Genomic DNA, 26,514 nt, shown 5'->3' with positions numbered 1-26,514 from the left:
GTTCTTCACGTGTGGGGTGAATCAGGGGACTTGTGCAAGACCGGCGTGTGCAACCCCTTCCTCACCCCGCTCCAGGCACAGCCAACTCCATCCTGGCCTGTCCTCCGCTGCTCCGTGCCTTGCTGGGCCCCCTCTGGCTCCAGGATCCATGGTGGCTGATGGGCCAAACCTGAGCTAGCCCCCTCCCTGGTAGAAGGCTGACAGCAGAGCCTGAGGGAAGGAGTTAAAGCTTCCAGCTCCCAGTGGTGGCAAAAAAAGATGGGCCAACAGGGGCGGGGGTGACAAATCCAGCCTCGGCTTCATTTCTCCATCTCAAGGGGGTTAACACACTGCAGGAACCCACCACAAAACCCCTGCTGAGGGTCAAGGTGTCGAGAGGAGGGCTAAGCAGCCCTTCTCTTCCCCACTGCAGAGCAGGATGGGCACATGGGGAAAAGACCAAGACCCATGGGTCAGCTGAGTTTACAACTGGTGTTTGGAGAAGGGAACTGCAGAGGGTTTGTCTCAAGTTGCCTGATGGAGAGCCTCCCAATCTTGCTGTGCCTCCAGAGCTGGGACATGGCAAAGGAGCTTAAAGGTGCACACCTCCAATCGCTGGGGACAGGTAGACAGAGGATGGGGAATCATGGGACTAGCTGGAAATCCTTCTGCAGACCCCCCACAGCAGAGGGGCTGTCCCATAAGTAATGTCTCCAAAGCAGCAGCCCCTCTATGCTATGGTCCTGGCCAGCAGACACCAAATGTCCTTGTGGCTGTGGAGTGGAGAAAGACTCCTGCAGGAACCAGCCCTGGAGCCAACAGCAACAGAAGCAGCACGTCACGGTGGAGGTCACATGAGCCCACGGTGGCAGGAGGGAATTGGGTGCCTCTGAGAAGGAGCCAAGGAGCTCTGACCCCCAGAAGTCCCGGCAGGCGTTGCAGCAGGGTGGGTGAGAAGAGAGACGAAACATTTCCTGGTCACTGGAAAACCATCAAGAAACCACAGCAGGAGGGAAGGTGGAGCTGATGGTGCCCCACGGAGCTGCCTCCTCACAGGAGCTGGCAGTGCTCAAAGTACCAGATGGGACATCGTCCACCCTGTTGAGTCAGGCACAAAGAAATCCCTATCCCTGGGCCAAGCTCCTGTAGATGATGGGGTCTTGCTATCAAGGGAGAGGTAGCCCGACCTTCACCCTCCTGTCATGTCTTCCAGTCTTTTTGCAGTTCCTAGTTCGACCCCGCGGGTAACCTCCTCCCACTCCAGAGCTTCACTGTCAAGTCGCTGAGAAACAAAGGTGAGAGGGACAGCGTGACCCAGGGGTTCCCGCAGGAGCCCCACAGACACGCTGCGGAGAGGCACTGCGAGGAGAAACGCTCCCCACCCCCAGCCCATGGCAGCATGCAGCCCACAAGACTTCCAGGCCCTTTTCTCTTGGCAGGAGGTTGCCCAATCTGTTTTGGGGAGCAGGCAGGCCCAATGGGGCTCAGCCTCCAGCTCACCCCACTGGCAGCAATTGGGGACAAAGGGAAATGGTGACCTCCAGGGCTAACCCCGACAACAGGACTCCTGTACCCCTTGAATGAGCTCTAACTAGGTCAAAGCAGTGATGCCGCAGGGAGCTGATGTGCTTGGTCTCCCCAGGGCAGAGGCTGCTTCAGGGGTGGCTGCTGACTCCCACCCCACCATCCATGCAAGAGTGCAGGCAGGCCACGGCTTCCATGGAGCTGCCACAGTAGATGTGGGCACTCGGCAAGAGAAAAAAAAAAAAAAAAGAGCAAACCAAAACAACGCAGGGGTATGGCTGGGACAAAGGGGCAAGTCACTTCTAGCAAAGATTTATCAAGTGGGGAAAAACGCAAAATAGTTTCATACCGTGAAGAAGCAGCTCAGACCAGAGAGAAAGAAAGAAAAAGAGAAAGAGAGGAGCAAAAGCAAGCAACAGAGAGAAAGACAGAAGAAGAAAGAGATGGAGAGAAAGAGAAAAGGAAAGACAGAAGAGTGCATGAGCAGGAGAGTCAGAAAGAGCAGGAGGGTCAAGGCAGACTAGTAGCACGGCCCTTTATGGCAAGGACGCGTCGTGGAAGGCAAGGGGTGAGCCCAGGCACGTAATTCCATAACTTTACCCGGCAGTCACTGTGGCACAGATGGGAGGTGGGGAGGAGGCGAAACAGAGAGAGACAGAGAAAAAGGAAGGGAGAAAAGGGACATGGTCGAAAAGAGGATATCAGTCTTGCTGCCAAAGAGCTCCCCGAGAGCAGCAGAGGATGCCCAGCCCCGGGGGAGAGGGGTCCCTGCATGGGGGATAACCCGGGGCGTTACCGGAGCATGGGCAGGGGACGGCCAGGGGAATAGCTCTTGGCACTGCAGTGGGCAGGCCGTGTCATGGGGCAGGCTAAGGTGGGCAAGATGAGATGAAGGAGTGGAGGGACTAGAAAGACGCGAGACTTCCCCCTTCCCTCCCTCCCTGCTCCCTGTCCACTCAGCACAAACCCACCCAGGCCCGGGGGTGACAGTTCAACCCAGGGCTCTCCCACCTCCCGGGGACTCTGGGGAGCAGAAAGCCCAGGGCTCACCTGGAGGCAGTGAAGATGTGCTTTGAGTTGGTGCAGATGGCATTGATGGGGCTGTCGTGCCCTTTGATCTCCCCAACCGGGGTAAAGGTATCCACGTTCCAGACTTTGATCACGCCTCCTCGGCAGGCACTCAGCACCATGGGGCGGCCGGGGATGAAGGCCAGGGCACAAACCCAGTCTTTGTGGGCATTGGGGATTTGCTGTAGGTACAAGCACAGAGTGGAGATCATGACCAACCTCATCTGCAGCACCCTTGTGCACCCAACCTGGGAGGCTCAGATCCTCACTGTCACCCTGGGGCTGATCTGGATCGTGGGGCTAGTGATGCAAAGTTAGGAGGCCAAGGGGATGGATTCAAAAGTCAGGGCTTGGTTTGTCCCCTGGACAGGAGACAACAATCCTGTCTTCAGAGCAGAACACAACACCTGGCACTGCAATTGAAGATGCAGCCTGTGTGCCACGGGGAGCTGGCAATCCTGAGTGCCCTACAGCACAAACTTATGGGGGTCAGAGCCACCTTGCACATACACTGCCAGATTCCCAGGAATGGGAGTGCCCTCCCTGATTAGCCCAGTGCAGGACACTGGCACCAGGTCCCTGAAAAAAGGTCCCCCCAAACTCACAGCAGCAATACTCCTCTGCCCCATGTTAACCCGAGGACCTGTGCTGTATGGTCCCCTCCAGACCTGGATAAGTTCCTGCTGCTCCAGATCCCACTTCTTTATGCCATTGTCCCTGGAGCCGCTGAAGAGGATGTCTCCCTGGATGGCCAGGCACTCGATGCCGTCGTAGTGAGGGGGCTCAAAGTTGTGAGTAGGGCCAATATTGCCCACCATGCCCTCAGCAATCTCAAACACCTGGGGGAAAAATAGTGGGTGAAAGACCCCAGATAGTACTGGAAACAGAGGTGACCCTCTCTTGGTGAACTTGGCCATCACTCTCTGTTTTCTAGGCTCAGGACACTCAGAGTGATGCTGGAAAGGGGAGTGGGCACTGGCCATTGGAGGCTTTTTTGGGGCTGAGGTCTCTCCAGGGGTCTTGCCACCATCAGATGAGGTCTGCCACCAAAGACAGCCCCCATTCTGCTGCATTTTACTCATGGTGAGCTTTCACACACCTCCATGAGCCAAGCTAACAGCTTGCAGCTGTCAGAAGAGTGGGATCCTTGCCTCCCTCATCATCTCACCAACCATCTTCACTCCCCTGGTGCCAGCTCCAATTCAACCTGCTAAAAACCAGCAAAAACCTAAAAGGAAGGGGCAAGCTCTTGCTGTCCTGGAGCTGTGCATGAGCAGGTGTGAAACATCTGTATTGGGGAGGAGAATCGAGCAGAACAGGGCAAGCTGCTAATCTGGGTCAGGCATAACATGCAAGTACCAGCCACAGACCCCAAGTATAACAGAAATGCAAACCCACCTCCAAAGGTGCATTTGTATTGTGGACCAAGCAAAAGGCAAGATTTGGGGTGAGGAGATATGCAAAAACCTCACATGCAGAGGTGAAAACTGAGTCTGGGCTCAGATTTCAGGGGGAGAGAAGAGACCTTAGGGGTTGCCAACATCTGTACTTCCCTATGGGACACAGGGCTCTGCTCTCCAAGGAGGAGAGTACCTTGACGTAGTGATCTTTGGAGCCTGTGACCACCAGGTCATGGTTGCTCGCCGTCTGGTTTACCGTGAGACACATCACAGGCCCGATGTGGCCACTCAGCTTCCCGATGGGCTGCAACCTGAATTCAATAACATGGGTCAGCCAGCCCCTTCCTGGGTGCCGAAGCTCCTCCAAGGGGCTCTCCCAGGAAGAGACCCCCACAGCCCTGAAGCCCCCCAGTAGGGGTTGTTCCCTTTGGGGGATTGTGAGCAGGGACACCCCTCTTCCTAGGGATGCTGGGGGAGGAAGGCAGCTTCGGGGCATGTCAGCATCCGGCTACAGAGCCTAGGCTGCAGCAAGAGATCAGCAGCCCAGTGCCCATCTGGCAGGGAGGGGGGCAAGGGCAAAATCAGGGAGGTACTGCTGCTCATCCCACATGTCTTTCCCCTTCTCCTAAGCTCTGCCCAACTCACGGACAAACCCCCCCACCCCAAGTAGCTCCATTGCTGCTCATCACCCCTCAGGTCCCATAGGAAAGGGTCCTGAAAGTTCTTATTCCAGGCAACTTCCATTGCTAAAAAAGCTTTCACTTTCCCTGGGGGGAGTAATTTCAGGCCCCTCTGAGGAAACCATGTCCACTTGGCATCCATAAGCTGTCCTGCCCATCCCAGCACTACCCCTCACCTGCTCAGCTCCCAGATGCGGACAGAGTTACCAGTGGCAGCGTAGAGCATGGTGCCAGTGGGGTTGAGGGCAATCTGGTTGATCTGGTGCTCCCCCTGCACACTGGTGACAGTGCGGGTGGTGGTCCCAGCACACGCATCCCCAGAGATCACCTGTCCAGAAGATCTGAGAGAGAGAGAGGTCAAGGGGGGAGGATGAGCAGAGATCAGAGCCACCAAGGCCCCACTGAGCTGGGGCTGTTGGCTCTGGGCTGACACAGGTGGGTCCCACACTGGGGAAAGGCCCTAGAGGTATCACTGTCTCTCTGGCCACAGTGGGATCAACGAGACCTCTGTCCCCTAGGCCAGTGCCCTGCTTGCAGAAGGAGCCGAGGATGTCAGGTGTGTGCATGAGATGGAGCATCCTGCCCTGGTTTCCATTTGAGGGCTGCTCTTCTCTCTTCCCATTCCTCTTTGCTTCCTGCAGGAAGAGCTGGCTAGTGCTGGCAGTCAGCACAGGAAGGCAGAGGTGTTTGGCCTCTGCGCCAAGGGAGAGGCACCTTCAGGCCAATGTAGATGAGCTGAGGCTGGACGGAGAAAGGAGCTCTATGCTGGAGTAAGCTAGTAACCCTGGCCTGCCATACTCTCCTAACATTTGGGCCCTGCTCCAGACTGGCAGACCACAGCTACAGCCTGTCCCATGCTCCTTTCTGGTCCTCAAACTCCTCATAAAGATCTGAGTTTCCCACTGGAGAGCCTTTGATTTGCTCAGCCACAATGCTTTTAGGGGCTATGCCTCCTCTACGGAGCTGCAAGCTCTCTTGGCCATGCCCAGAAGTAGCTGCAAATTTCTTCAAAGCTCTTTACCCTGAGCCTTCACTGCAGGAGGTCCCCACGGGGTCCCCTCACCCCAGGCTCTCTCCCATCCTCCCTGTTCCCTAAGGATGCAGCGCTGCAAACTGGCACTAAAGCAGCTGGTACTTGGCCCTGTCCCCAGCCCCAGTAGGTCCTGGGAATAGCTTCTGCAAAGCCAGAGATGCCCAGAGTGCCCAGGGTCCCCGCCTGCCACATACGTGAGGGTGCGGATGCACCGGGCCGAGTCCCGGATGTCCCACACTTTGATGTATGACGTGGACACGGTGAACACCAGCCCCGTGTGGCTGCAGTACTTGATGGAAACCACGTTGTTTGGGTGACCCTTGAGGGAAGCAATTTCTTGGCCCGTCACCAGGTTCCACATTTTGCAGCTCCGGTCTGCAGAAGGAGGAATGTGCCCAAGAGTGTCAGGCTCAGGGGGAGGCGGGGAGTCCCTCCAAGGGCGTGGTGGCTTGGGGGCAATACCCCTTCTGAGCATTGCCTCCCCCCCCCCACAGAGCCAGAGGAAAGGAGCCAGCCAGCCCCAGCACCGGGGCAGTGCAGGGCAAGGCTCAACACTGAGAACAGGAGAGAGGCCCACGAGGAACCATCCCCATGGTGCCTGGCACTTCATGTATTCCCCCGTGCCGACCTGCACGTAGTGTCTGCAGGCCAGCAACCCCCACGTCCTCTCTGTCCATCACGCACCTTTGGACCCAGTGAAAAGCAGCTCGTCGGTGGCATCCAGGCAGAGCACAGGCTTGGTGTGTCCTTCTGCCACAGAGACGCATTGCAGCGGGGCTGTTCGGGCATTCTTGGTGCCACCCACGGGGTTAATGATGCCCCTTGCGTGGGAAAGAAAGAACAAGCATGGTGGGCTGTGTGTGGAAAGGCACCGTGCTACACAGTCCCAGGAGCATGGGAGAGCAAGAGCTGCCTCACCCCAAGCATCTCCCACTGCCTGGCAGCACGATGGGCCCCTCAGTCTGAACCTGGCATGTCTGAGCACAGGTCTTCATGGAAACCCTGGGAATCTCCCCAGGAGCAGCCCCTGTCTACTGCCTCTGTGCCAGCAATACAGACTGGGAAAGGAGGGGCTGCCCAGTCGCCTCCGCTCTCCTGCTGAACCTCTCAGACCTGGCCAGCACAGACCGAAGGAGCCAGGAGACCCAGCTCATGGGTCCTCAGGTCAGTTTGGGACAAACTGCACCTTCTCCAGCCTGAAGCTCTGCTGGGATAAATGTTTCAGGCTACCAATATCCAGCACCCCAGTTACTTGGAGGCTGTCAGTCTGTGGCTGGTGACATTCAGAGATAGGGCCCTGCTCCTTTACATAAAGGTACAAGGATGACAAAGGACAGCACCGGCATTTGCACCCAGCGTCCTTGTTGCAATGGCTGTGGAAGCTCTGCACCCACCACTGGCTCTGGGTGGGGGAGGACCTGTCCCTGCCAAACCTTCCTCCAAGGGACACCTGCTGCCTGTCCCTCTGGACACAGCATCTGCCAATCCCCTCCACTTTAGCAGTGGTCAGGGTGCTGAGGACCAACAGCCCTACCCTTCCAGACCCTAGAGTGCATGGCCACCAACAGCTCTTCCCAGCTGGCATCCCAAAGCACAGCCTCCTCACATCTGTGGGGCCCTGGCTTGTGCTAGTCTCTTCTTACAGGCAGGGAAACTGAGGCACAGAGCTGGAGAAGGGCAGGCCCGAAGCCACGTAAGATTTGTATTAGTCATGAGGACAAACACAGGCTCATTAACTTGGGTTGGGCAATCACATGCCTGTGATCTTTCTTTCTCAGTTAGCACTGCACTTACTTACAAACTCAAATTAAACAGCCCTCCCCTGTCCCCTGGTGTTTCTACCAGTCTCGAGGTGACACTGAACCTAAATGGAAATCTCGGCTTCCCAGGGTGAGATGTTCTTGATGGACTTTGGCTGCTGCCTGACTGCAAACTGCCCAAGGTGACGCACCACGGATATGTCTGGTGCCACCTCCCCAGTGACTGGGCACCTGTGGGAACTCAGGGCATGGGCAATGTGAAGGGACACCTGGGTGCTGGAGGGCTGATGTTCCTAAAGGATGGGGGAAAGGTGGCCCTTGTGTTGGGAAACTTCCATAGGCAAGAGGGTACAATGGGACAAGGCCAGGAGCACCTTAACCCCAAGGTGGAGCTCTGCACCACAACCCAGGACCAGGGAAGCACAACCAGGTGTGGGGAGCACCTGGAGATATTTGCCTGGAAGACGCTTGCAAGAAGGACACTATGGTAGTGCCCAGGGTTGCTTGCCCCTTTCCCCAGCATCACACCGTCCTGCTGGAGAGCTGGGGGATGGGATGGGACATGGTGGCATCATGCTGACAAGAGCCCGTCAGAGATGGAGCAGAACATGCTGCCGCCCCAAAACAGCCAGTGCCCGTAGGTGAGCCCAGCGCCACGTTTCCAAGGGCTGATCAGAGCAGAAATGGTTCAAACTCGCAACCGAGGGGACAGTGTCAGACACTAGAGGTGGCATGCCAGGAGGGGACAGCACACACAAACTAGGAGGTTGGGAAGAGCAGCAAGGTGCAGGTGGAGCATGCAGGGACAAGGGAGAGCAGACTCGTGAGACAGAGAGAAGGAGGAGGTGAGGAGGAAGGGATAATAAATAGAAAGTTGTCTATACCTCAGCACCTCCGAGACAGAGGAATCGCTGTCATCAGACCTAGGGGCAGAAAATTAGCAGGATTATGGGAGAGAAAACCCAGGCTAGAAGAGGCAGCAGAGGAGTCAGAGATGGAGGATTGTTATTGCATCCAAGCCAGTGTAGGACAGAGAGAAGGGGGAGGGGAGAGAGGGAGAAAGAGAAGCACACGTGGAGAACCAGGGGAGAGGGCAGAGGAGCAGGAGAGCATGTGAGGATCAGACAACAGGTCTCCATCAGGGAACGTCAGCACTGCTAGCAATGCTCCGAGACAAGGGCAGCTGCCCAACCTGTTGCAGGGGGAGGCTGGAGCAGCATTTGTGGGTTGGTGCCGGTCCGTCAGCTTCCTGCGAGCCCCCATCCCGCCTCACCCCATCCTGCTCCATAGCCTTTTCCAGTGGTTCAAGTCTGGCACCGCCGTGTCTCCAAGTAAGGCTTAGCCAGAGGCCAGGACTGCAAGCTCCTGCAAGCGGCCAGCTTGGAGGGGACACACAACAGGCAGGACAGGGCACAGGTCCAGCATGGCCCTTGCAGAGCATCTGCTCCCTCATGGAGTGGAGCAGGGAGCGAAAATGGTGGCAGGAGGCTGGCTGGAGCCAACCCAGGTCTTGTGATCCTACACCTCACCGTGGGACCTGGTACATGCCATTTGCTATTATGGCATGGGTCCCTCTCACTCAGACCCTCCCCACCCACCAGGACTTACTTATCCAAGGCAGACCCCTGGCTCTGGTTGCTCGTGAGACGAGAGAAGACATTGCGGTCGTTGCGTGGACGGGTGGGTGGGGATGAGGGAGGCGTGAAGCCAACATCTGGAGGCCTGAGCCAGGAAGGATTAGAGGGACACATGACTTGGGAATTGCTCACCTGGCAGCTGCCTGGCACACCAGGGCCCAGCAAGAGCTGGCCCAGCCAGCATCTCTCCCCACTTGTCTGGGCTACCCAGCCTCTCCCTGCCCATGTTGCCATTTCCACAGCTCCCAAGCTCACCTGGCAGGTTGCCCACGGTCATAGGATTTCCTCCTTGTCAGAGGTGAAGTGTCCGAGCCACGAGATTGCCTGGGACTAAAGCAAGTGAAACAGAGCACTGTGGGTGCCTGCGCCCCCTTGCTGGGATCCCTCCATGCTGAACACTCATGTCCTTCCCCAGCAGGGCAAAGGAGAAGTTGGGCTGCCCTGGAGTCACAATCACAAGATCAGAGGACGCCTCGAGTCATCCCATGGGCACGGAGGCTTTTGGGAACCCAAGAAGCCTCCAAGAAGGCTGATAACCAAGGGCAGCAAGCCGGGGGCCCTCGCACACCCCCCTTCTTTCCCCCCTCCTGGAATACCCATCTCTCCATCTGCAGAGGATACCAACATACTCCTAGACACTTTCCAAGGCCTGCTGGAGAAATCCACCACTGTTTGCTGCAGACAAGCCTGGATAGATGCGGAATTGGTCTCACCCTCACTGCTCTGCAACTCCACTGCCAAGGCACAGCTTCCCACCTGCTGACCCATGCCTCCACGAGCCTCCCAGTGCCCAGTGACCCATCACCCCATGCTCACAAGGTGCTTCCTCGCGTGGGCAGGCTGATGGTGCGTGACACCTTCTCCTTGTAATAGGGGTCTCTGATAGAGAAGCTGATCCCATCCTCTTTGATCTCCATGAGGGATGCCAAGGACTTGGTGATGTTCTTGGTGGAGACGTCCAGCGTGGGTCCTAGACACTCAGCTGACACTGCCTTCATCTGCCCCGAGAGCTTGGGCTCTCCCTAGAGCAGGGCAGAGGGCTCAGGCACAGGCAGCACAGGGGTAGGACAGCAGCAGCAGCCAGAGAGCTGTGGGGTGGAGCAGCTCGTGCTGTCTGGCCACAGGAAGTTGAGTTCCCCCTGCATCGTGCTGCAATGCCCATCACAGTGCCAGCTCTCCATAGTCTAAGCAAATGTGACAGCCTGTGCAGAACAACGGGCTCTCCTCCACCTTTGCCCACAATGGATGCAGCACTGCACAGGGACCTCCTTGGTGTCCACTCACATCTGGAGGGTATTGGCTGGTGTGGTGGATGCTTCCCGAGTCTCTGGTGCTTCAGAGCACCACAGGACCAGAAGGCCTGGGCTCCCACTTGCCTAGAGCTGACCCCACCTAGAGACCAGCCATACTGCTTTATGCCAAGCCTGGCTTTCCAAGGGTGAGACTACGGAGCAGAGTCCTGGAGCATTGCTGAACAACATGCCCCTCCATCCCTCCTCCCTGTCCCTGTGACGGGGCCACATGGAAAGGCCAACTAACCTTGAACTTGAAGTCATCCTGGCTTGCTGAGCCCTTCATGGTGAAAGACTGAGAGATGCTGCAAGGAGATGGGAGCAGAGATGGATCTTCAGTGACAAACTCCTTTCAGAGAGCCAGTTGCCACTGGCCTACCAGACTCCTTGGGTCACCCCCTCCTGCCCAGCACCCCTTCTCCAAGCAATGACCTGGTCTTCACTTCCTGCTGGTGTCGAAGAGACATCTCTGCTCCCCTCCCCAAGGGCTGGGTACCACAGGAAAGCTTAGGTGGGGCTTTGTTCATCTGTGTCCATCTGTGAGGTCCCGTGGGTGGCACCAGACATCCCATCCCACCCCTGTCCTCCCCAGCCACCACCAGCTCAGGCAGGGCTGGGCTGCACACTCACCTCCCATCTGAAGCCAGGCTGAACTCTGAGACCTCCTCGTCCGTGCTGGTGTAGCCGTTCTCTGTGCAGGAGGGAGACAGCACATCAGCAGTGCAGAGGGGACCCCATTGTGCCGAGCCCCATCTGAACCGGAGGCGGAGGGGGCAGCCCTGGCAGCTGGGGGGGCGGTCCTCATCCCTGTTGTGTGGTGGCCGGAGCACACATCCCCACCCAGAATCACCCTCAGAGCAGCCCTGGGCATGCTGGTCCCTGCCGTGGCACCTCCAGGTGCTTCTTGGGGGGCTGGCACGTGTGGGCACCTCACCCCACAGGCAGCACGCCCATCCCAAGGATGCGCCAGCCCTGGGTCCCACCTTGCTGGACATTGTGGATCAGGGCCTGCAGCTCGGGGTGCGACTCGGCCTTCTCCCGTAGGGCATCCAGGATGGCGTGGTTCTGTGAGGAGCCAGTCACGTCTGTCTGCCGCAGGCGCCCCTCCAGCAGGCGGATCTGGGCTTCCTTCTGTGCCACCTGCAGGCCCTGGGGAAGGACACCCATGCCGGGTCTCAGATGGGTGTCCCGGCTCCCCTCCACCAGGTCCCCACCCTGGCACCCTGCTCCCCTCCCCAGCTGCAGGAAACGCTGTCATGCGTCCAGATCCCGGCTTGGCCCCACACCTTGTCGATGGAGGCCTTCAGGAAGTTGTCCAGCAGGAGCCGGGCTTCGGCCAGGGAGCAGGAGCTGATCACCACCGAGGTGTCCGTGGAGTCCAGCTCCTCCTGAAATGTGGAGGGATGGGTGTTGGATGCAGTGGGGGACCTTTGCTGCTGCACATGCAACGGGCAGAACAGGCACCGCGGCCAGCACAGCACTTCCACCCCCCTGCCAGCACTGCCCAGTCCTGACACTCACTCTCCTCAGTCTACCCAAGTGGCTACCAGGGAGATCCGGCCATGGAGGTGGCCAACGCAACCTGAAGGGCTTCTGTGTTGCTACAGGAATACTGGTGCCAACACCTAATTAGACACTAATCTGCAGACACCAGCCTCACCCGAATCCACACCAGATCAGGCCGCCGGCCCAAAGGCTAGTGTGAATTAACAACAGACCTTTCTTCACTGCCAATCTAGGTGACAGCCGGGGACAAGCTGGGGACAGCACACAGCCTCCAGCCCAGGCTGCAGCCGCTAGAGGGGAGCCGGGAGCCGCACATCGTCTCTGCAGCGTGCCCAGTGTCTAAACCGGACACAAAACCTGCAGGGTTTCTGCTGGAAAAAAGTCAATCCTCCCCAGGATGTTTCCAGTACATGAAAATCCCATGGGGACAAGTGACCACCAGCCACACAGGCAGGATGCGGGCTGCAGTTTCCCTATGTCCCACGGTGGCAGGGCACAGGGCACCAGCAGCCTGTCCATGGATGTGCAAGGACCTGGCAGCACTACCCTCCACAATTAATCACCTAATGAGAAGTGACTGCGGATGCACCCCCACAGAGTGTGTGGCACGACTCAGACAAGGACACCCTCGCCTCCCAGTGATACTCCTGCTCTCCTCCTGCCAGCTAGGCCCAGTCCAGCCACCCACCTTGGTCTCCTCAATCTGCATGATGGTGGCCTGGCAGTCGGAAATGCTGTCGTTGATGTAGTCAATGTTGGCCCCCAGCACCTCGATCTCCTCGTTCAGCTCCTGCAGACCCTTCTGCTCCTTGGGGCTCTCTGCCTGCAGTTTCGCCCTCTTGCCCAGCAACGCTTCCTGCAGCAGTGCCAGCTCCTCACGTTTCTGGGGGAAAAGGGAGGGGGATTGGCACTGTTGGCATGGCTGTCCCCCTGCCCTGCACCCACCACCCAGCCCTCTCTGGCCCAGCGCCACCATCACCTTGATGAGCCGCTCCATGTCAGCCTCCAGGTTGACGATGGTCATCCTCTGCATGACGATGTCGAAGATGCGCCGCTCCAGTGATTGCCACTTGAGGCGGGCAGCTTTGCTGAAGGTCTGGCTCGCCCCCTTCTTGGGGAACTTCTTCCTACAGCCAGAGGTGAGAAGAGGCACATGGGTGACAGGCCTGGAAAGCTGTGCTTACCCCAAAAGGATGCCTGGGCTCTGGCTGGCCAGGAGCAGAGGAGGCATCTGCATCATTTCTGGATTGTTCAACTTTTCCATCATCCCTTAGCAAAGAGAGGGACAAGAGATGAGCCCAGCAGGGTTTGTGAAGTGGCATTTAACACTTGTGGAAGGCCAGCACTGGGCTCAAGCTCAGGTGACAGTCAGTCACGTGCTGCCAGCATAGCCTGTCACTGGGTTGGTGGTTTAACACGGGCCAATTGCACAATAAGAAGCTGGCGTTCAACCTCCGCCATCAGCCAAAAGCCAGACATGGGAGTTCTGGGATGCCTTATCACCAGTCCATGCATCCCCTGCCCTGACCTGGCAGGCCGAGCCCCATTCACGGAGGATGAGGGGTCTCCCAGGAAGTTGTTGATTTTTCTGTTCCACTGGCGCACGATGCTGGAGACAGAGCGAGCACCGGACTCTGGCTCGGAGGAGGTGGTGCTGGCTGAGACCTCTGCACCGGAGTCCAGCATGGCTGGCTTCTGGCTCGTCCTGCCCGCGACCCGGTCTGACATGGGCTTGGCGAGACGGCGCAGCGCTGATACCTACCCAGAGGAGGGACAAAGGAGAGGGTGTCAGATGGACATCCCCAACCCAAACCTGTCGCCGTCAGCCCCAGGTCCCCATGGGACCAAAAGCGGCAACTCTGAAGACCTGAAGCCCTGCGACCATTTGTGCCCCATGGGTTTCCCCCTTCTCCCTTGTAGCCCACCCCCTGCCGCTGGGCTCAGCTGCTCTGGGAGATGGACAATTCCTCTGCTGCCTGCAACCATCTCCCATCTGGTTACTGAGCTGTAAAAATCCTCCCATGCTTTTGGAAAACCCGCTCCCAGAGCTGGCACTGCCTAGAGGATGGGGTGTCTCTGAGCCAAGCGCTGGGGCCAGGACCCCCACGGGGGCTGGGGGCTATGTGAAGGCAAACCCCAACCCCACCCCTCACCTCCTGGGTTTTCCTCCGCAGCACGATTTCCTGCTGCCGCTTTTGAGACTCCAGAGCCCGGATCTGAAACTGCACGAGAGAGAGAGAGAGAGAGACTCCCCTGGGGTCCTGCCCAGACACCCCAGCAATGGTCACAGTCCCAGGGCTCCCACCACCAAAGCTTGGAGCAGTTACTTTGGCATGAACAGTCTCACTTCCGCTTTTAACAGTGAGCAGGTTTCCAGCCTCGGGGATGGCACATTACCCCCGGAGCATGGCGGGGAGCTCACAGCATCTCCCACAACCACACTGGGAGCTGTGGGAAGCCCTTGGAAGCCATTCAGCCAGGTGTGCTCTACTGGGGCTGCAAGGCCCCTGGCGAGGCCGTGGGTGCAACGGGGCCCTGAGCTTCGCTGACTGATATTTATGAGCGCCTCAGAGTGTCAGAGCAGGACAAACATCCACCCCCAGCCAGCCCAGTTCGCCTCCTGCACAGGGATGCCCAGCGGCATGCAGGCAGGCTGGGCTCTCACCTCCTGCCGGCGCTGCTCCTTCTTGAGCTGTGCGATCTCACGATTCCTCTTCGTCTCTGCCAGCCGCCTTCGCTGCTGCTCCTCCCGCATCTGCTTCATCAGCGCAACCTGGAATGGGAAGGTACTGTGTGTCGGTTCAGGCACCCGACTATCCCAGGGCACCCACGCACCAGACAGACAGACAGATGTCCTGCACTTGCCACCAGGAGTGGAAAACATCGCTTCTGAGCAGGGAGCCAGCCTTGACCAGGGGATGCCCTCCCCGCCCTGGCATGTCCCAGGTACCTTTGCCTTCTTCATCTCAGCCACCTCTGCCTGCAGCTTCCTCAGCTCCCGCTCGTAGCGGGACTGGTTCTTGAGCAGGCGAGCATGCTCCTTCTGGGCTGCCTGGAGCTTCTGCAGGTCCCGGTTCATCTCTTTCAGCCGCTTCTCGTAGTCTGCTTTGATCTTGTTGGCTTTCTCTTCTGTGTAGCACTCCATGGTGCCTGGGGAAGCAAGGAGAGGCCTTGCGATGGCCACACACCCCAGGCTCCTCCTGCACCTACACACCCTATCTGGAGGCACCAGGCACTGCTCCCTCCCCATCCCGCCATACCCCTCCCTCATCCCTCTGCTCTGACCCCATCACAGGCTGGGGTCTGTCTAGGGACACCCACTGGAAGAGATGGGTTCGGGCTCAGCACAGGGTGGGGACAGTGGGTTACAGCACAGTCACTGGGCTGAGAGAAGCTGCAGACCTAGACCTACAGCCATGTGCTTGGGTGATCCTGCCCTGCTGAGCCTAGAGATCAGTTACACCACTAGGTCTTTGGGGTCTTCATGTGCCCCTCAGCACCTCAGTTTCCCCAAGTGTTCCCACATCCCATGAAGCAATGTTCAAGGCTAGAAGAGGCTTTGCCTTGCCGTCCTTTCCAGCCACCTCTCCAGCACCAGTGGGGTCAGGAGCTCTTCAGCTGACTAGTCCTGCTCCCACAGCAAGACAAGCAGAGTCTTGGGAGTCCCAGGGCCTCAGGCAGAGGCAGGGGGATGGCAAAGCTCTACCAGAGCCAGCATTGCATGCAGGAGGTGGATGCTTTGGCTCTGAGCGAGCTGGACAGGAGCAGGGACTGGGGCCTGATGCTGTGGGGATGGGATCCCACGGGTGAGGTGGTTCTCACTGAGGTTCTGCAGGACCCGGTCCCGCTCCAGCTGTGTGTCACGGATCTTGTTCTGCAGCAGGATCAGCTTCTCCTCGTACTGGTGCTTGAGGGTCTGCAGACGCCGCTGGCTGTTCTCCAACTCATCAATCAGCTTCTGCTTGATCTCTATCTCGCAAGTCAGATCCGCCAGGTCGGCCTGGAAATTCACAGCTGGAGGCCGGTGGGGGACAGTCAGGCTGGGAGAGACGGGGGAGCATCGCTCCCATGGCCCCACTGACCCACAGCACAAGGAGGGGACAGAGGGAGCCGATGGGAACCTACATCACTAGGGGGTGGCAGCACCCCAAAGAGCATTGGAGACTCCCTGCAGCAACACAGAGGAGACATGGCCGGGGTGTCCCAGCGGACTCTCCCTTCCCAGGACCACCTCAGTGCCAGGAGACACCAGCAACTGCACCCCCATACCCTGGGCTGTATGCGTAGCTCCGCACTTTACCCTTCTCCTCTGCATCTGAGTCTGAGTCCACCAGGCTCTCTTCACTGCCTGAGTCCTCATCTTCATCCTCACGTCCATCCTCTTCCTCACAGCCGCTCTCGTCCTGTTCCTCCTCCTCCTAAGAGACGAGTGCCTAACCTCAGCTTCCAGCATAGCCTTGCCCTTCTCTCTGCAACTCTTATCTCCTCCAAACCTGAGCTCACCCCACTGCAATGGGCTGCAGCCCCCACAACGCCCTCAGCCTCCCACACAGGATGCCCAGGGGCTGCAGCACCATTTCTGGACTGCCAGCGTACACTGTTGAGAGGAGCAACTCTGTGTCCCATCCAGCCTTACATGCATCCGCTCCCAGCTGAGCAGCACTGCATTGGCCACCCCCGTTCACCCCTGCTTGTTGGAACCAAGCCCAAAAAGATGTGGGCTCCTCGCTGTACAGTGGGGCTGACTGGGGAGCATCCAGCTCCCCCCTACTCCAGCATGGAGTCCTCGGCTCCACAACCCACGTCCAGCCTGCTTGCAGGGCCAGGATGGGCTTGGTCCCTCTCCCACGTGGGGCAATGACAATGCTCCACACCCAAACATCCCTCTTGGTATGAGCACAAAGTCCACTCACCTCTTCCACCTCATTCTCATCTGTCTCCTCCCCGTTGTCCTGCTGCAGCTTCTGCCGCTTCTTAAATGCTTCCTTCTCCGGGCTGGGGGAGAGCAGAGGGGTGCTGGTGAGTCCCAGCGTGGGGGAGCCCAGGGACAGGTCCTTCCGGGGCCCCCCTAGCCTCCTGCTTTTGGACCCTTTGGGGAAAACACTGTCTGGGATTGCATGGTGGGTGAAAAGGAGACCAAGGGCAAGGCAGTGCTGGGAGGGGAACCCAGGTGTCTGGGCTTTGTCTTGGTGCTCTGGCTTTAGCACGGATGGGGGAAGAAGCACGATACCCAACCCCACAAGGACAGACATGCTGTCTCCCCCTTCCCATCATCGCACAGCAGCTGCCTTCACCTTTTCCTCTGCTGCCTCCTCTCTTTTTTTTTCAGGCGCTCCAGGTCCTGCTTGGCCCGTCGGAGGACATCAGAGGCCTCCGTCTCCACCGGAGCAGCGGGGCTGCACAGGCCAGCCAAGCCAGATGCTGGGGACGAGCCCATGGAGTAGGGGGGCCGGGCAGAGACACGCGAGAGGCTGCGACGCAGAGACTCGTTCATGGACTCACTCTCCAGGAGCTTCGTCCTAGGGAATGGAGACAGGATGTGATCAAAGAGGGGACAACCCACTGTTCCCGGAGGAGAGGATCTTGCCTGGTTTTAGGGTGGTGTAAGCCAGGGACAGAGTCACCTCAAAGCCATTCTCATTCATATTGGGTTAGGTCAGGATGCTGCAAGACAGGGTCCCAGGATCGTGCAAGAGACTGGGATGGACCCAGCTTTTGGGGGGCCAGCATCCCCTGGGAGACACCAGGCACTCCTGCCAGGATCTCCCCCTCCATTGATAGCCACGCAAAAGATGACAATGGCTAAAGCACTGCCTGGCACCAAGGCTGGGACTCCCACAGTCCCAGTGGTCTCGGCTGCTACTCCATCAGGGCTTATGACTCACCCCAGTGATGCTGGAAGCACGGAGCTGTGAGCCACACCTGGGCTCAGAACCCACCACGGCACCTGCCGGCCCCGGGACCCAGGTGACTCACTAGCCCGCGTGCCCAGCTCACCTCAGCTCTTCAATCTCCCGGATGTAGTTCTGGATGAGGGCACCAATGGCTTCATTACCGTCACCTGGAGGAGCAGAGGCCCAGGTGGATCAAGGCAAGGCATGGGCTGTACAGCAGCACCCATCACAGCTACACTGGCTAGGCTGACCCACCATGCAATGCACTAACCCAGCCTCACCTGCCTTGGCCAGCATCAGATTGGCCTCCTGGCTCATAAGGTGGGTGACTCTGCTGTTGATAGCATCGATGGCTTCCTGCATGGCCTTCACCCGCATGCGCAGGGCGCTGTTCTCCTTCTGCAGCATGGCGTTCTCACGGAAAAGGTCACTGTAGCCCTCCGAGCCATCCTCCCCGATGACCCGCTTGCCCTGCGGGGACAGGAGGGCAGTCCCTGAGTGCAGGGTGAGCTAGGACATGGGGGCCCACCACTGCATCCCTGGGGGCAGCCCCAGCCACCAAAGTAGGGGCAGGGACAAATCTAAGGACCAGAAAGGCCTGAGGTCAACAGGCAGAGGGTGAGAGATGCTTCAAGGCTTCTCCCTGGCTTAGCATCCCCAAGAGACTTGCCCAAGGTTCTGCCTGTGGCAGGGCAGGAGCTGAGCCCCTGTCTCTTAAGCCTCCTGACCTCTCCTAGAAATTACCCCTATCAAGAGGGGCAGAGCATGGTAGGCAGGAGGGTCTTTCCCACTAAAACCACCCCAATTCAAACATGAGGAGGAGGCTTTCTGCTCCTGCCTCCACCCCACCTCTGCAGACTCGCTTGGCCACTCACTGCCTTGTACTCCATCAGCTCCATCTGCAGGCGGGCGATCTCGGCCCGCAGGGCACTGATCTGCTGACTTGTCTTGTCCTGGTTCACCACCACCTTGTTCTTGATGTTGCGAGCCCGGTTGGCGTACTTGAGCGTGTTCAGGGTCTCCATGAAGTCCCGGTCAGATGGACTCACGCAGGCGATCATGATGGTTTGGCTTGGGGAGGTGAAGATCAGGGTGAAAGGAGAGTTTCCCCCACCCCGTGCCAACTCGACATCTGGAAACCTGGGACCCAGCACAGGTGACATGCTCCCAGACATCCATCCTAGGCCCTTCTGTGTATTATAACCAAGATATAAATTGGGTTCAGTCCCTCCCAGAGCCAGAGCACCGACAAGACCCCATGAAGCACTGAGCAAAGCCAACTTCCACCAGCCAGCCCACACATGCCAGGATTGCTGGGGAAGAATGGGCTCTTTGGAAAAGTACCCCCAAAGCAAGCAGGGAATTCAATCCATCCCATGCTGGGCAACACCACCTGCCAAGTCCCAGATCTGCAAGTGCTCTGGAGTGTTTTGCACCAGCTAATTCTGCCAAAGCTGGCTAATTGCACCTGGGACTCAGGAGAAGCCAAGGTCTTTACATCTGCGAAGTTATGCACTGCCTGCCAGGAGGCATCCCCTCTCCACCGGGCAACCCACCAGGCATTTAAGTCCTGAAACAGCTCTTGCATGGCTCCACAGACCCTCGGCCCTATTTGCAGGGGACAGCCCCTGCAGTCCTCTCCCAGGGCTCAGCCCCAGCCTGGGACCCCCTTACCTGTTGCCGCCGAGGGAATCCTGCAGCAGGCGGGTGAGCTTGGAGTCACGGTAGGGCACATGCACAACTTTCTTGCTCTGGTCTCCGAGGGCACTAATGACGTTCCCCAAGGCCAGCTACCAACACAAAGGAAAGCCCCCCCCCAATTTAGCCCCTGCTGAGAATACAGCTGTCACACAGCCAGTATGACAGGCCTGGGGCGTGTGCTGCAGCACAGGTTTGGGGTGCAAGAGGTGGAGGCATGGGGCTTCCTGTGCCAGTCTCAGCATTCACCCCCGTTCCTCGGGCTGTGCCTCTCTCCCACGTGCACTGAGAAGCAGCATCAAGCCCTGGAGTTTTTTTAAACTCAAGTTAGCAGACCTTGAACTTTTGGGGACTTGCACCCTTGTGCCCAGCTGTACCCCTCCCCATAGTCCTGCCCTCAGCAGCAGAGCTGTGCCCTCACCACCGGCATTTTGGACTGTGCATATTCCTGCCTAGAGGGCCAGGTAGCATAAACCCCAGCAGAGACAGCAGCAACACCAACAGCCCAGAGCAGCTCCAAGGAGGACCCAAAGGTGCCCCAGGCTCCCCCAGGCAGGTCCTGCCTCTTCCCTCCCCTTGCACACCAGTCCCGGGGCCATACCAGCCCACAGTTGATGGAGATGCCTTCCTTCGCTCTCTCGCCAGTAGCACCCGTTCGCTTCAGCCTCTCTGAGCCAGCGAGGTCTACGAAGTGAAACTTGGCCGTGAGGGTCTCATACTCAGTGGTGGGCTGGGCTCCGTCCAGGAGGCTGGTCACCTCCCCGTTCACCTGCAGCCAGGCACACATGGAGAGGATCACCACCACGGACCTGGAGCACGCAGGAGCTCCCTTGGCTGCACTCAGACATCAGAAAAAGCCTGAGCATTCACCCTCCACATCCAGCCCCTCATGAACTGGGGAGAGGATCCCAACAGCGGCTTGCTCTGGGCCATCCCTTGGGCCAGACCATCCTGCCTTGGATGGGGCTACTCCAGGGCAGACCTCAGCTCCCATTAAATGCTAACGCTGTCTATGACTGGATAGAAGCAAGACAAAGTCCTGCCTCTCTTTGCAAGACTTCAAACCCCCTCCCCTTTCCAAGGGACCCCTACACATTGCCTGGGTATCAGAGCCAGGAAAGACCCAGCCATGAGGCAGGAGCACATCTCACCAGCTCTGGGCGGGTGCATACTCTCATCTGGCACAGGTGAATGGTGAAGATGGCGTGGGACCGGGAACTCTGCACGTTCATCTGGGTGCTGGCGGTGGTGCGGGAAAGAGCCCCCTGCTTTAGGCACTGGATCAGCTGCAACAACATGGGGCAGGGAAGAATGAAACCTTGAAGCACCCTGCTAGGGAGTCAGGACAGCACCCTGCCACAACCCCGCGGGCACACTGACCTCTCCCTGCATCACCCCGGGGCTGCTCTGTCCTGTCCCTGGTGAGATCCCCCCCTCGCCTGGCTGTCCCCATGTAGCACATCCCTGGTCGGTGGGCACCCAGCTGCTATCTCTCCTCCATGTCTGCCCCATCCTGCACCCACCTCGTCCTGCGAGCTGATGAGGCGTGATGTGACCCCTGTGGTGTAGATGCTCCCGCTGGCATCCTCATGGATTTTGATGTTGGATTTGCGGTGGCGTGCGTCAGGGTCGCGGGCACTGTCAAACAGGTCCAGGATCTCCTCATTGTAGAGCTGAGCGGAATAGAAGTGGGTGTGGGGTGAGTAGTAGTAAGCAGGAGGCTGCTAGAGCCTGGCACAGCAGGACCGACAGGAGCTGCCCTCTGCCATCCTGCTGCTGCAGTCCTGAGAGCCAGGAGGACAGGCTGCACAGCTGGGGGTCCACGTGTGTTCACACATATGTGCATATGTGTGTACTTAGGCAAGGCTGACCAGGAGAGCTGGTGTGCGTGCAAATGTAGGAGAGGACGCACAAGGATGTACGTACAGACAGGAGATGATGCACAGGCAAGCCCTGACCCGCATGCATGGGTACCCAGCCAGGACAGGAGGCCTGGAAGGAATAGTGCACGCGTGTGTGCAGGTGTGCATACACGTGCCTGTCTGCCCCACGAAGCTCTGAGCCACAGTCTGGGTTGGTTCCCGCTGCCCGACCCCTGTGGGACAGCTGTGTGGGAACCAGGACACTTTCAGAGCCCTGCCCCCAGAGCCTGAGCGGACACCCAAGAGCTACACAAACCCTGGCCTTCCCTGCTCACCCGGGGAGCCCCTGGCCACACAAGCCAGCGGAGCCCCTCTCCCACCACAGCTCCCTGAGGTCACCTCTACCAGATGGAAAGGGGACAAGGGGCACCAGGGAGTGCTGGACAAGCAGGGAAAACCCTGAGGACACAGAGCTGGCAGAGGATGCCCCCATCCATATCTTGACACTGAAGCATCCTCTCTCACCCTGGGGTGGAGGGACACCCCTGCCCATCTGTCCCCCCGCCACCACCACTCAATGCCACACATCACCCTCTCGCACCCACGTCCCAGTGCAGAGAGCAGGGTCACCCGAGGACCGCAGGCTCCTGGCCAGCAGAGCAGATAATGCTAATCCGTCCCTGGCCGCCCCAGGTGTAAATGGGCTCCCCAGGGGTTTAAACCCTGCTCTGACAGCCTGCTCCCAGAAGAGTCACAGGACAGAGATCAGCAGGGCCAAATCCTGTACCACTGCCAGGACAGCAGGGTTGGTAACCAGCGTCTGATGCGGCCACGTGCCCACGCTGGCACAGGAGAGCCATTATCACCACAAAACCCTCCCTGGGTTGCCTGGATAAGGGTGGCTGTAGGACAGGTCTCTAGGACAGGTCTCAGCGCAGCAGCACAAGAGCTCCTTCTTTGATGTCCATGCCTGCAGGGTGGACCAGTGGGCAAAGCCCTTGACAGGCTCCAATGGCCTTGGCACCAGGCCATCAGGCAATAGGTTTCTACTCTCCCCACACATAACTGGGCCCTTGGAAAGCCTTCAAGGCCCCCCAGCTGGCAGATGCCCCCACCCCGGGGTTGCCAGTGTCCCACTGGGCATGGATGGCCTGGGGAGTGTGACCACGAGCAGCTTTGAAACACAGCAGAGGAAGCCTTGTTCCCATGCTCCACTGCAGCGACCAGACAAACATCTCCGAGGCTATTTTGAGAGCCAAAACCACAAGGGGTCAGAGGTGCCAAAGAGAGAGAAAGGCTACAGGAAATCCCCACAGCAGCTGGTGTGACCCCGTGCAGGACCACTGCTCCATCACGCCCAGGTGCCCCTGGGGTTGTGCTGGAGCTCTTGGTCTGCAGAGGTGCAGGTCTTCCTAGGATGGCCTGGGACAGAGGCAGCACAGGCGTTCCCCTGCCCAGTGTTCATCCTTCATGTGTCCCAACCCCAGCTAACAGGTCACCCAGCTCCTTGGGGCAGTGTCAGGTCATCCCAAACTGAGTGGGAGAAACTGAGGCAAGGGAAACTATAGCTGGACAGTAGAGGATCTCCTAGAGGGCGGATACAGGGGGCTGAGGGGGAAGGAAAATGTGTCACATAGGGTGAGGGGACACACATTGGGCTGAAGGCCAGTATCTGATCCTATAGCCCAGGGAAGGCAGGACTATATCCTGGCCCCAACAGGGTTGGGGGGACACTCCAGCAGGGAGAAAGCCTGACAAGGTTCATTCCCCAGAAGGACTTCAGAACAGGCAGGAAATTGTCCCCATTTCCATCCCAGCCCACAGGTTCCCCAGAGCAGAGCCCCATGAGGTCAAGGACATGTGGGAAGGCAGCCTGGATCTCAGACAGGCTGAGCGGTGGGGAGGGAAGGATGTGATCAGACACAACAGCACCATGAGAGCTAACAAGCGCTCTGCAGATGGAAAGCTGATTGGGACGGATTTCTCTGGCAGGGAGGTCAGCTCTCCAGGCTAGGAGGTGACTTTGGGCACTGCTTCCACTCTCCAGGCCACTGACATCTGGAGGAACCCAGATGTGATGGCCACCAAAGCCACGTGGAGACAAGATCACAGCATGGGGCCTCTCTCTCTGCCTGCCTGTCTTCTCTGGGCTGTACCCCAGATCGGGACACCAGCCAGATTAAGTATGTTCAGCAGCTCAGCTTTGCTCAACACCAACCTACGTTTTCTCACCAGGGCCTTAAACCAGTTCCCATCTTGAACTTCTTTGCACTTTCACCCCAGGACCAGCCCCGAGGGAACCGCTGCAGACACACAAGGTCCGCAGGCTTTCTGGGACAAACTTCTCCAGGGAAAGAAGCAGTTAATAGTAGAGGCTTTTGAAATGGAGAGGCCAAAGCAGAGGCGGGAGAGGATGCAATGAAGCATTCTCAAGGTCAAAGATGCAGCAAAGGACATGGGAAATAACACAGCCCTTCCTCAAATCCCTGAAAGAATGGCACTTTTTCCTCTCCTTGTTTCCCTGGTCCAGACCCAGGGGAGCAAGTATGCCGCCATCCTCGACCTCATACAGGAGTAAGCGAGCCCAGAGCCCCCTGCATCTCCAGGGGACCAAGGCATAAGCCCCTTCCCCATGGAGAAGGACTCCCTGCAGCCAAGAAAGTGCCACCCCAGTTTGTGGCCATCAGGAGGTCAACAACATTCAGGTGCTTTGAGTCTCCTCTGCCATGGCACGCAGAGGGAGCAGCCAGGACTTGGAGGACTCAAGGAGCCCAGGACATGGGAGCTGAGCAAAGGACAGGGTAGGGCCACAGTGTCACCCAGACCTGCTGTCACCCACCTCCAGGAACTGGGCGCTGACTTTGAACTCGGGTGCTGCCATGCCCTGACTCTGCGCAGCCTGCTTGCGCTCCTCAATGCCACTGAAGAGGTGGCCGATGGCTCGCGGGATGATGCCCTGCTCATCCTCGGAGATGTTCATGTCAAAGCCAGTGCCCATGGTATAGGTCTTCCCCGCTCCAGTCTGCAAAGAGGCAGTGAGGGGGGAGCTGGCTGGGCCCTCCCAGGCTCAGCTCTGCCCACTGCGCCCCACAACTCCCCCTGCCACCCCAGGCTCCCCAAACGCCTCTGCTGAGCCCCTCTGATCCCCAGCACCACACTAGCTCCCATGCTCCCACCCCAGCCCTGCCTCCCCCTCCTCCCACCCACGGACACCCCTGCCCCAGCTCCCACCTAACCCAGGGACAACTCTCTATCCCCTCCACACCCAGGAGCTTATACACCCCCCACCTTCCCTAATCTCTGTAGGTGCCATCTCAGCATCCCCAGCACCCAGCGCAGCAGGAGAGCCCAATGCCCATGCCAGAGCCCAAGGAGTGGGCAGAGCACATACCTGGCCGTATGCCAGTACGGTGGCATTGTAGCCCTCAAAGCAGCCTTCGATGAGCTTGCCCACGCACGTCGTGTAGATCTGCTCCTGCCATGTGTCCAGGTCAAAGACAAAGTCGTAGGTGAAGGCCTTGTCCTTTCCCAGCAGCACCTGGGGCTCACCAGGCGTCACCGAGGTGCAGATGTGACATCCCTCTATTTTCTCTTTGGATAGCTGGGGACGGATCCTGCAGGAAAAGAAGCGGGCTGAGGGCAGAATCGGGGCTCACCCCAGTCCTGGGGGACACAAGCCTGGTCCTGAGGATGCGAGCGTAGCCCATGCCGGAATCGTGGCTGCTGTGCGCAGGGGACCGGCAGCACCTCTGCCTGCAGTGTGGAGCAAACAGTGCAGGGGATGCTTCAACTCCTGCACCCAGCGACAACCTTGATCCATTTGTGGCTGAGGAAAGAGGTTGGTGCATACCAGCAATGCCACCAGCCACCTCCGCAGCTGATGTGACAGGCAGGGCTGGGTACCTCGGCACAGGCAGACCTGGTAATGACATGCAGCCAGCACTTAAAACTGCCCTTGCACCAACAGCTGAATACAGCCCAGCACGGCCCATACAGGGCCAGCCAGCCCCCCCCATGCCTATGTTGGCTCATTCACCGCGATGCCCCCAGCCAGGCAGCGAGCTCTGGGCTGCACGTAGACACTGATCAATACATCGAAAGCCCTGACGGGGACTGCCAGGGTACGGGCAGGCAGCTGGGACGTGCTGCAGCCAGCAGCGCTCGCTTGAGAGGCAGCAAGATCAAACTGCAGTTACAAAGGCTTGAAATGCAAAATGCAAAAATGCGACGAGACAGTCCCAGCGCCAAAACAACCATCTAAACCAAACCACCGCCCAGCCCGATGGCTGTCCCCAGCCATGGACTTGGCAGATGGGAAGGGGACAAGCGAGGCTGTGCCGGACTCCTGGCTCTGCCAGCATGCCTGACCGACCCACTGCATCCCCACCCACTGCACTCAACCCCTCCCGGAGAAATCTGGGTACAGAACGGCCAGATCCGTGCAGGCATGGCTCTGCTTCGGCGCAGGCACTGGAGCGTTAGGGCTGCAGCAGCTCAGGCTTTTGGTGGATGTGCCTGCCGGCTGCGGGAAGCTGGCTGGTCCTGGGGGACTCATGAAGAAAGAGGGAGTGCGTAGCCAAGTGCCATGGCAAACAGCTCTCATTAGAGCTAATGACTGCACATCTCCCCTCCCTGGGTGCTTCATAAACACAGCTATTAATTCCTCCGAAGCCGCATCGCTGGCAAGCTGGTGCAGCGACCGCAGCAGACGCTTTGTGGATTGGGGCTCTGTACGAGCCGCCGCTCCTTGCCAGCCTGGCCGGTGGCAAGCAAAGCCCAGGAGGGCCAAAACCCACTGTGTTTGGGGGGACAGGGTGTCCCCGGCAGGGTGGGAGGCAGCGCGAGCACCCCGCTCATCCTGCCGGCAGCCTGCGCAGCAGACGTGTGGGAACAGCTATGTGCGTCCGTGGGTATATTTAGCTCAGCAGCCACAATAGAAAGCAGCTTCTGATGTGCTCAGCCCTAGACTTGCTCCCGTCGCCTTCCCAGGGTCCCACCCTCCTCCAAGAAAATTAACCCCAGCTCTAATTACTTTTTGACCAACATGATGCTCTTTCTCCCCCTCCCCACCCCAGACATGCACAGCGACAGTGTCCCCTGGGAACGGGCAGAGGAACAAACTGGAACCATTGTATATTTGGAAAATTTTTTTCCTCTCAAGATAAATGAGAACAGGGTTTT

The 26,514-nt window shown here is 58.5% G+C and overlaps 1 protein-coding gene across 1 annotated transcript in view; it reads right to left on the bottom strand.

Annotated features, from left to right (window-relative positions):
* Positions 1-1,206: 1,206 nt before the first annotated feature.
* The window catches only part of KIF21B (kinesin family member 21B), a 38,765-nt gene continuing 13,457 nt past the window's right edge, over positions 1,207-26,514 (bottom strand). The window contains exons 2-35 of the mRNA XM_059830992.1: positions 24,725-24,947; positions 24,173-24,355; positions 20,995-21,144; positions 20,623-20,757; positions 20,073-20,240; positions 19,448-19,563; positions 18,649-18,844; positions 18,055-18,244; positions 17,877-17,940; positions 17,174-17,398; positions 16,793-16,874; positions 16,180-16,297; positions 15,702-15,893; positions 14,830-15,029; positions 14,545-14,652; positions 14,033-14,101; positions 13,408-13,637; positions 12,859-13,006; positions 12,568-12,762; positions 11,660-11,761; positions 11,357-11,522; positions 11,004-11,064; positions 10,621-10,678; positions 9,898-10,103; positions 9,337-9,411; positions 9,053-9,166; positions 8,329-8,367; positions 6,369-6,505; positions 5,879-6,059; positions 4,828-4,992; positions 4,165-4,282; positions 3,240-3,410; positions 2,554-2,753; positions 1,207-1,261 (exon numbers count right to left, since the gene is read on the bottom strand). Coding sequence (XP_059686975.1) covers positions 1,207-1,261; positions 2,554-2,753; positions 3,240-3,410; positions 4,165-4,282; positions 4,828-4,992; positions 5,879-6,059; positions 6,369-6,505; positions 8,329-8,367; positions 9,053-9,166; positions 9,337-9,411; positions 9,898-10,103; positions 10,621-10,678; positions 11,004-11,064; positions 11,357-11,522; positions 11,660-11,761; positions 12,568-12,762; positions 12,859-13,006; positions 13,408-13,637; positions 14,033-14,101; positions 14,545-14,652; positions 14,830-15,029; positions 15,702-15,893; positions 16,180-16,297; positions 16,793-16,874; positions 17,174-17,398; positions 17,877-17,940; positions 18,055-18,244; positions 18,649-18,844; positions 19,448-19,563; positions 20,073-20,240; positions 20,623-20,757; positions 20,995-21,144; positions 24,173-24,355; positions 24,725-24,947 — 4,840 coding nt within the window. The remainder of the gene's footprint in view (positions 1,262-2,553; positions 2,754-3,239; positions 3,411-4,164; positions 4,283-4,827; positions 4,993-5,878; positions 6,060-6,368; positions 6,506-8,328; positions 8,368-9,052; positions 9,167-9,336; positions 9,412-9,897; positions 10,104-10,620; positions 10,679-11,003; positions 11,065-11,356; positions 11,523-11,659; positions 11,762-12,567; positions 12,763-12,858; positions 13,007-13,407; positions 13,638-14,032; positions 14,102-14,544; positions 14,653-14,829; positions 15,030-15,701; positions 15,894-16,179; positions 16,298-16,792; positions 16,875-17,173; positions 17,399-17,876; positions 17,941-18,054; positions 18,245-18,648; positions 18,845-19,447; positions 19,564-20,072; positions 20,241-20,622; positions 20,758-20,994; positions 21,145-24,172; positions 24,356-24,724; positions 24,948-26,514) is intronic.

The sequence above is a fragment of the Gavia stellata genome, chromosome 30 (assembly GCF_030936135.1).
Source record: "Gavia stellata isolate bGavSte3 chromosome 30, bGavSte3.hap2, whole genome shotgun sequence".
Classification (NCBI taxonomy): Eukaryota; Metazoa; Chordata; class Aves; order Gaviiformes; family Gaviidae; genus Gavia; species Gavia stellata.
The sequence above is the reverse complement of the archived record's forward strand: the minus strand, read 5'-3'. Positions and strand labels throughout refer to the sequence as shown.